Source organism: Chaetomium globosum, genomic scaffold (genome assembly GCF_000143365.1).
Source record: "Chaetomium globosum CBS 148.51 scaffold_1 genomic scaffold, whole genome shotgun sequence".
In the NCBI taxonomy this organism is placed as follows: domain Eukaryota; kingdom Fungi; phylum Ascomycota; class Sordariomycetes; order Sordariales; family Chaetomiaceae; genus Chaetomium; species Chaetomium globosum.
Window position 1 is genome coordinate 353,649 of NT_165976.1, and position 8,766 is coordinate 362,414.

At 58.0% G+C, this 8,766-nt stretch overlaps 3 protein-coding genes across 3 annotated transcripts in view; 1 reads left to right on the forward strand and 2 right to left on the reverse strand.

Moving 5' to 3' along the window:
* The window catches only part of CHGG_00111 (uncharacterized protein), a gene marked incomplete at both ends in the record, with an annotated part of 1,713 nt that extends 1,077 nt beyond the window's left edge, over nt 1-636 (forward strand). Inside the window, 2 exons of the mRNA XM_001219331.1 lie at nt 107-523; nt 611-636. Coding sequence (XP_001219332.1) covers nt 107-523; nt 611-636 — 443 coding nt within the window. The remainder of the gene's footprint in view (nt 1-106; nt 524-610) is intronic.
* Nucleotides 637-2,763: 2,127 nt separating this feature from the next.
* Nucleotides 2,764-4,387, reverse strand: CHGG_00112 (uncharacterized protein; the record flags this gene model as incomplete). Its single annotated transcript, XM_001219332.1, has 4 exons — nt 2,764-3,406; nt 3,607-3,703; nt 3,871-4,130; nt 4,200-4,387. 4 exons carry the CDS (start codon nt 4,385-4,387, stop codon nt 2,764-2,766), a joined length of 1,188 nt encoding a protein of 395 aa, XP_001219333.1.
* Nucleotides 4,388-5,604: 1,217 nt separating this feature from the next.
* Nucleotides 5,605-5,997, reverse strand: CHGG_00113 (uncharacterized protein; the record flags this gene model as incomplete). The annotated part of the gene is made up of 1 exon (XM_001219333.1): nt 5,605-5,997. The coding sequence occupies one exon, from the start codon at nt 5,995-5,997 to the stop codon at nt 5,605-5,607; it is 393 nt and encodes a 130-aa protein (XP_001219334.1).
* Between the last annotated feature and the right edge of the window lie 2,769 nt (nt 5,998-8,766).

An 8,766-nucleotide genomic window follows, 5' to 3' on the forward strand; every position in this document is an offset into this window, starting at 1 on the left:
CCTCAAGCGCCGCAACCCACACCCACTCCCCTCAGAGTCCCATCATCCCCACACCTTTCGGCCGAACCATACTCCGCTTCAACCACACTACCCTCCTCCTTCGTAGCCCCCCTGCGCACCCGCGTCCAAGACACCGTCACCGAAGCCTTCCTCCTCAAAACCTACACTCACAGCCTCGACGAGCTCGATCGCGCGCTCGTCGTCCGCCACGACCCGGCCGCGCCCCGCGAGGTGCTCGACGCCATGGTCTGGCTGTGGGTCATGTCGGACGAGTTCGTGCCGCTGCTGCGGGTGCCGACGCAGGAAGCCGTGGCCATCTTTGCGCATTTTTGCGTGTTGCTGAAGTACTATGAGAGCCATTGGTGGTTGCAGGGGTGGGGGGAGCATATCATGATGCGGGCGCGGGAGATTCTGGATGAGGAGCATCGCGGGTGGATTGAGTGGCCGTTGAGGGAGATGGGGTGGATGGAGGGGGTGGAGGGGTTATTATTAGGAAGGAAGGGGGAGAGGGAGAGGGGGAAGGGTGGGTCTGAGAGTTGTGTGTTGTGTGTTGGATCTTGGTGTGAGGGATGTGCCACTGAGGAGAATGTAGATATTTGGAAATAAATAGGACGGGAGGAGGACAAAGGGTCTTGAAGTATACCACCATTTTATCAAAGGCGATCCCAATCTGGCCCTCGGGCAACGGAATAGACACATGCTCTCGGCCAAACCTCAGCCCGACATTTGTGTCGGTGTAAGTCCACGATCGTAAATCTCCGTCCCGGAATTTCACCCACTCATTTGAAACGTCGGTATCTCTTTTGTCTACCAAAGGCTAGGTAATCTGATTCCACCACAGGGATCAATTATCACGACCTTCTCATACAACAACGCCTTGCGGAAATCCAACTCATCCCCTACATGAGACTGCCTCTGCCTCTTCGGGTCCATTGCGGCGGAGTTGGGGTCGGGGGCTGGATGTTTACACGTCTCGCTTAGGGTGTTTCATGCCACTGGGGCCGCAGCTGCACCAGTCGTAGCGGCAGCCTTCCCAGCTTTCGCTTTGGGTGCTTGGATCCCGAAGTTTACCACCTTCTCGTCTCGCTCCTTTTCAAGAGCCTTGGCCTGCTCAGTGGCTTTGGCTCGTTCTGAATCTCCCTTAGCGCAGTGGCCAAATCATCTTTGCAACCTGCCCTTGTGGGTGGGTTCTTGTTGGCCCGCCACGGGGGTGCTTCACCGGCGCAGGAGGTGATATCACCGCGATGCGGGAGGAGTACTACAATTGGAAGAACTAGGAATGCAACACTATATCGTCCTGGAGAAATGGGAGGAGGAAATATCGCGTCCACAATGAATGATCACGCGGAGACTGGCTGCTGCTATAACGGCGTTCTCCAACCGGTTGCAGTGAGGATGCCGTAGTCTTCATTGTTTTCAATTTGTAGATGTATTGAAACTTGGCCCAGCCATCGCTGCTGTTCTATGTTTGACCTTGTCGCCTTTCGATTTGTTACTATCCCTGACCGGCGAGTTACCATCCAAAATAAGGACATCGAGCTTATTCGCAGCATTTGCCGTGTGATGCAAGCGCACATCAACCACATTACTGTGCCCACTAAATCCACCTAGATTAACCAGATAGCCAGTCAACATGGCATCGTATGATCCCATTATTATAAAGGCCTTGGTGAAGCCCATCTAACCCATTTATATCTGGGTTTGGATGGGTAGAGCCTGACGAAAGGTTGGTTACCTAACGGGCACGCATGGGGGGTTATGGTATTTTGGAACTGGAACGGCTTCAAGTTGGGAGTCGCCAGCATCGAGATGCCCTAGTTTTGTTTTCGAGTTTGCCATTGTCTGGGGATTTACCATCATTGTCGTCGAGGTTACATATTGACCTTATCACTGTCCATAACATCTCGGCGGTGCCGTTGGAGATAATCAGGAAACTTGGAGTCATCCCCCTCGATTAGCGTCAGCTGGAGGTCGCCCAAGATCTAATTTTTACCCAATCAACATACATTGTGCCGTTTTCCTCCCACCCCCAACTTCACGTGTCCATCCCTTCTTACCCCCAAGATTCCAGCTGAACATTCGTCTATTGTCTATTGTACTCGTCCTGTTTCCAAGTCCAACTCTGAACGACATTGGGCCCAGGAAGATCCTTTCCTTCTCATTATGCCCAGGACAGCTTGCTGTCAGCAGGCTATATGCCCCAAGTCTGATTCTGGACTACTAGCAATGACCGATATCCCATTGCGGCTGGGACCAGATACCTTGCCTCACCCACTTTGTAGGAACCCCGGACAATTAATTGCCTGGCTCACTATCGCACGCCCAAAAGAGTGAGCCTTATTTCACATGAGGTGCTTGTACTGCTTGCTGTATGTGCACCATACCATACGCCAACTCCCCATCCATCTCCGTCACCAAGCGTCGCCAAAATCCAAGATACACCAATCCCCGCCGGGGCTGATATTAACCATTACTTGTTGTACATACAGCCGCCCCACGTAACGTAATGCACGGCCTGCCGTGTGTCTCGAAAGCTGAACCCAACGCAGCAGTGGCCTGCTCTATCCGACCATCAAAAAAGTAAAACAAAGACATACCCGATGCCGGTGTGTCCCATCCCCACCCTGAATTTTCCATCCTGTCCTCGAGCTCTCTATCTTTCCAATCCATGCTGTCCAAAGAGAATATCAAAAACGGCCAATGGGCCCCGCCCCAAACGCCAGACCAGTCTATACCCACACGCCGACGCTTAGCCACCACCGGCTACAGGTATCCCAAATCAGGCCCAAAAGAAATCTTGCTTGCCCCCAAATAGACGCCGGCAAAGAAAAACACCATCAGCAACGCAATCACCACCGCCGTGATGGCAGCAGCCTCAACATCCCACCGCTGCCGTCGACGCTGTTGGTGCCTCCTCCGCGGCAGCAACAGTGCCCTGACCTCCCTATCCCGTACACTCCCTCGCCCCAACCGGTCCCTGAGCCCGACGTCGTGCAGCACGCTGTGCGCAGTGGACCCCGAGCCACCCGAGAAGCGCCGCCCGGACGGCAGGGGCCCATCCATGTCGACATCCGTGTCCACGCCCAACGGGTCAAAGTCCAACAGCCCATCCCCCTCCACAACCGAGCCGTTGCAAGCATGTCCATCCTCTTGGTACTCCCCACCCCCGGAACTGTCGCGGGAGCCGGGATCGAATTGCCCCCTCATTGGTAAGCGGTTCCCCAGCCGCATTCCGTCAGCCATCGTATGGGCCATGACGGATGAGCTGTTGAGGGCGGGCTTGACGTCCTTGAGGAAACGGACCACGCGGGCCGGCACACCGAAGGCGACACTCATGGGCGGGACATCTCGCTTGACGAGGGAGCAGGCACCAATGACGGCGCCATCGCCTATTGTTACACCGCCCCTGGTGACCAAACTTGTTAGCTATCTGTTATATTCTCGTTCCGGGGGACCGAGTGAGGTAGGACAGGGCGGGGGGGACTAGGCGAGAGGGGAAACTGTCGCGGAGAATAAAATGGGGGCGCAATGCAGGAAGGGTACGGCATCATGCCCATTCTCCGAGGCTGTGGAGCGACATGCGTGAGTGAATGCAGGCTGACTTACAGAATGGTAACGTTGGCACCAATCCAGACGTCGTTGCCGATAGTGACTGGCTGGCCGATGCTGTGCCTCTGGAGGCGCTCGTCGAGCCGCACGGGATCTGTTTTTCCGTTTAGCCGTTGCCATTTCCGCGGGATTTTCCAGGGTGTTGGGAAGCGTGTAAGTGGCACGGTATCAGCCTGCAGGCTGACATGTCGAAGCCACGGGAACAGCACCCGAGAAGACAAGGTCGGCTCACACACTGACAGGTTCAGGGGGGAAACTCACGGGTAACGCCGATAATGCAGCAGTTGGAGCCGATATTGCAGCCTTCGCCAATGACCACGTCGGCCACGGGCGTGTCCATGATCATGCAGTTCCGATTGATAAAGGTGGAACCGCCGACATGCAAGCGGACGCCATAGTCGATGTAGACGGGCGGCTTGATAAAGGGGGTCTTGGCCTTGAGGGCCGGGTTGGCGAAGGTTTGGTCATGGGTTACGGCCAATACGCTATCCTCGGTGCGGTCACGGTCCGGGCGGACGATGCTGCAAACGTGTTAGTAAAAAACGAGACGGGCCAGACCCGTCCCCGGCACCGGCTGAGGCGAGACTCACTCAAGCCATTTCTGGCTCCGCTCCTCCGGGTCCGCGTCGTCGGGAGTGGTGTTGAACTCTCGGCAGGCTCGTGCACACCGGTTCCGTGCAGCGCGGAAGTCGGAGTTGCCGGCTGGGAAGACGACTTCGGGAAAGTAGGCGATATCGGTCTCGTTAGGGGTGCTCGCAATGGTCGAGTCGCTGCTCATGGCGGCGGTTGTTGGTTAACGACCCGAAGAGAAAGGTCGAGGTGGTAAGGAATGCTCTCGTGTCGTCCTTCGGAGTCTTCGGCTCATGAATTTATGGCCGCTTTGTCGGGGGGAGAAAAAAAACCAAGGCCAAGGATTAAGACGTAAGATAATGCGCCAGGGGAGGGATGCCGGTAGTTCCAAGAAAGTTGGCAGGGTCCGGGTCGCTGGCAGGCTGACAATGGCCGGCGTTTGGGCAAGTTTTGGACGTTCGTGTTACGGTTGAACGGGGGTTTGTCCCAGATCACACAACGCCGGAAGAAGCCCGAGTGGTGGTGCCCGGGAGTTCCCTGGCAGGCGTGCCAGCACCGCACCGAAGAGAAGATAGGAATGGACAGACGGGGAGCAAGAATGCGGGCGCGCGCGGGCGGGCCAGTGTCAGCTGTTAGGTGTTGAGTCCTCGCGAGGCGGTCGACGTGCTCTTCGGTGGGCTGATGCGTAGGGGCGTTGCTCATAGTAGTGGTTTTATCGTCGACTGGGGTGTCCGGGACCGAGCTGACGGGCTGGGCTGTGTGGTGTGTGTGTGTGGTGAGTGCCTGTATGTATGTATGTGTGCGAACACAGGTGAGCCGAAAACGCGTTGGATTGGCCAGGCTCGGGTCTTAAACCCGGTGCGAAGATCAGCAAATTGGCCCCCGCGCCTGTTTTCGTCAATCTTCCGCAGATTCTTCCCTCCCCTGGTTCCCTCAGCAGTCAGGTAATTTGATCCGACGGCCGATGACACGCATGTGCTCGGGTTGCGGCGCCCATACCATGTGTCGAGACTTCACTGGGCATTCCGGGGAGATTCTCCGCATATGTGGCTGCAAGATCGCCCCTGTCTGAGCTTCCCCCCGAGTGGATTCCCAAAGACAGTCTGCAAGCGAATTTTCGGGCCGTCGTCGTGTGACAGCCCCCCGGGGACGCCCCCTTGTCCCCTTCCGGGATGGGGTTGCTGCAGGTCGAGCTCGCACCATGTTTGGAGCCCTGCATGGAACAAGGCCCAAATGGTGGGGACGCGGGCGGTCCCTGTTGGCCCTGCTGGGGCCTGCTGGAAAAAAAGATGAGATGTGAGCGAGGCTTGCCAATGGCCGATTCTGGCCCTCAGCCACCCTCCCGCCGGCCCCTGACCCAAAACGAAGACACGCGGTCAGGCAATTGATTTGGAGGCCGCTGATGAGCATGCCGAGCGACCTTGACTATTGCAGCTGAGACGGGACGGCGGTGGTCCCGCTGCTCCCCGGGATTGCACGGGGCCCAGCTGGGCCCAACACGATTTGTTTCTGCCAAGGGTGATGTTCGTTGTGGAGGCAGGGAGGGCACAGATTCAGCGGCTTCGAAGTGTGATTCCGCGGGGGGCCAATGCCCGTCAGCGCAGGGCCAGGGGAAGCACGCTCCACCGGACCGGGCGATCCGCGCATTCCGGGGCCGAGGCGGATGCCTCCGCGGGCGCCTCGTTGCTGGGGTTGTGCGACCGGCAGCGGTGCAGATTGGCCGGCTGGTGGTCCCGGCGGCTTGTCGCCCAGGACCTGGCGCCGCCGATTACTCAATTCCAACTTGCGTGACCCGCTGCCTCGTTGGGGCTGGTCCATTGTTCTGCTGCGCGCAGCTGCGTCTCAAAACGTTTCCCGTTTTCCCGGAGTACAGGCGTGGCCCCCATCCAAGTCCCTTCGGGAGCCTTTAACGTTCCGGCAGGAGGGTTCAGCAGCTCGGCGGATTTCCTTGGTCGGGACGCACCCCCCCCCCCCCTTCTCTACGACTGGCAGCCGTTGCCGACGGCAGCATTACCGAGGATCTGTTCGAAACCGGGTCTTGCTTTTTCGGGTTCCGCTTGCAGCACCTTTAACCTCGTTCTGGCACCGGTGAGCCCTCGCTCCTTTTTTTTGGCGTTTTGGGGGTGCAACAGCCCGTTATTCTACTGGCCAAGAAGCTCGAAGAAAAAAGCGCAAGAATATTACGGGCGTTTGCCCACACTGCAGTTAGTCAAACGAGCGGGCAGACAGAGAGTTTGGGATGCCGCGCAACAATTAGGCATCAATAATCAGCAGATGAACAACAAACAGAAGCAAAGGGACATGGGACGGCAAACCGTTGAACTCGGACCGCTGGTTCTGTTCTTTTTCCCTGACACAAGCTTGCCACCGCAGGCCCTGCCGTCCTGCCGCGCTACCAGCCTGGCGCTCCATCGCTGGCACGACCGCAGCATCAGCGTGCGGCAGCACCCGATAGGCGAACGGGACCGTCCCCCAACTTAGGCACGGCAGTGCACACCGGCGACGGGATGCGGCATCTCGAATGCGATCCTGCGCGAATCACGAAAGCGCACGACGGGACGTGGACGATCATCCCACTAACTAACCCGCCGCGCGCCCTACGTTGTCGGGTTCATCCGCGTCGTGGAATTGCCCTGGTCGATTTTGCTCGGCCGTGTTTGCCGGGTCGGGAGCGTGGCTGCGTGGGGAGGCGTGGGACGGTGGGAGGGGGGAGCGTTTGATGCGTTTGTGGGGCGAACGTGGGATGCGAGGCGACCCGACCAGCCGACCTAGCAGGAAAAGGGCGGTCACAGCGGCTGCGACTGCGACTGCGACGCAACTGTGGGAACTTCAAGCGACGATACAGGGAATGGGGATCGAGGGGGGGGGTTGGACGTTGCAACTCGAAACGGTAAGGCCATCACTCCATCGGTTTTTGTGCAGCGGGTGAAGGATGTGAGTGAGTGAGTGATGGTTGAATGTGTGCTAATCATGCTTGAAAGCAGATCATTCAAGGCATGGTCCAGACTGGTCGGGTGCGAGGGGGAAGGGGCACGAGGGGAACCAGAGCAGACACCACGGTTTCTTGCGGGCTTCGCACTGGGCTGGATGCAGTTGGCAGAGTGGTTTCCCGCCCAAGATTGGGGAGTCAGGAACCTAAGGTATGCGCATGACCTACCGATTCCCAGGTGCGGATGCAGGTCTCGCCCATACCCGCGGAAAGCGCAGGCCGACGATCAGAGCTCAAATGGGACGAGCGATGGTTTACGGGCCTTGGATAGCAACTGCTTCGTTGGTCGGGAAGAGAAGGAAAAGGCGCACCATGCATTTTGTGCAGGGTTGTTTTGTAGTTTACGAAGAAGAATCGCGACTTCCTGGGAACTGAGGTTGAGTGTGGAGAAGGCAATCTCCCACCGACCTGGCTTCTGTTTCACTTTTGCGTTACTCTAAACGGAGTCGTCGCCGAAAAACGATGGATATTTGAACAATCCCAATCTGGCCGGGAGCGGCCGCCGGTCCCTGGTCGACAACCAGCATGTTGGGACCTTGGCTTCTGGGGACTCGGCAAGACTTAACAAACTGTAATTTCCCTGAACTTGGAATACAGCCCTATTTCCGCCTCACATCGGAGTGAGCACTCCGGACAAAACTATGACCATCGAAAGCGCTTCCTCGTTACTTAGCTCCCAGGACAATGAGCCTGTTCTCCTCCTTGCTGCCAAGGCAATAAACCTCGGCATCGTGCCATTGCCCGTAACTACCCAGGTAGTTAATCAAATCTGGGCAGATCGTAAATATCATCCGGGTCTGTCATGTGCAATCATCAATGTTAGCCTCATCTTCCCAACCTCGTCCAGCACCAACCAACTCAACCAATGAAGGAAACAAACAAACGAATAACAACTCACCCTTCCCATGCTCAACAATGAACCTCCTCACCTCCGCCACCCGCCTCTCCACCTCCCCCAGCAACCCCTCCACATCCAACCCCTTCACCCTCTCCTCCCCCCCCTCGGCACCCCCACCAGCCTCCACCACCGCCCTCAACGCCCTCGCCACCAAATCAAACCTGCTCACCCCATTCACCAGCATCATATCAAACGGCGTCGTGGTACTCCCCTCCTCCCTATACCCGGCCACGGTCATCACCCTGCCCCTCCCCCCCTTCCCCGAACCCACCACCACAGCCCCCTCCCTCCCAAACACCAACCCCTGCAACTCCGGCCGCATACCCATGATAAATTAAACAGCACCGGCCGGTCCCGCGTAAACAGCTCCTCAAACGCCTCCGTGCCCAGCGCGTGCGGGGTGGCGCGACTCCGGGCGCCAGGATCATCAGATCGGTGACGTTGACGACGCGCACTGTGCAGGAGCGGGGCACAGCTGTCGGAGGAGGGCCGCGGCGATGGACGGTTTCGAAGGTCACTTCGACGCCGATGCCGGTGAGGATTACGTCCGGGGTGGTGGTGCTGGTGGTGGTGTTGGGGGAGGGGGGGGTGTTGGGGGTGGAGGCGAAGTGCCAGATGGAGGCGCCGCGCCGGCAGTGCTCGGCGGCTTCGGAGGGGGATAGGTAGACGGCGGTGGGTTGTTTGGAGCCGATGACGAGGT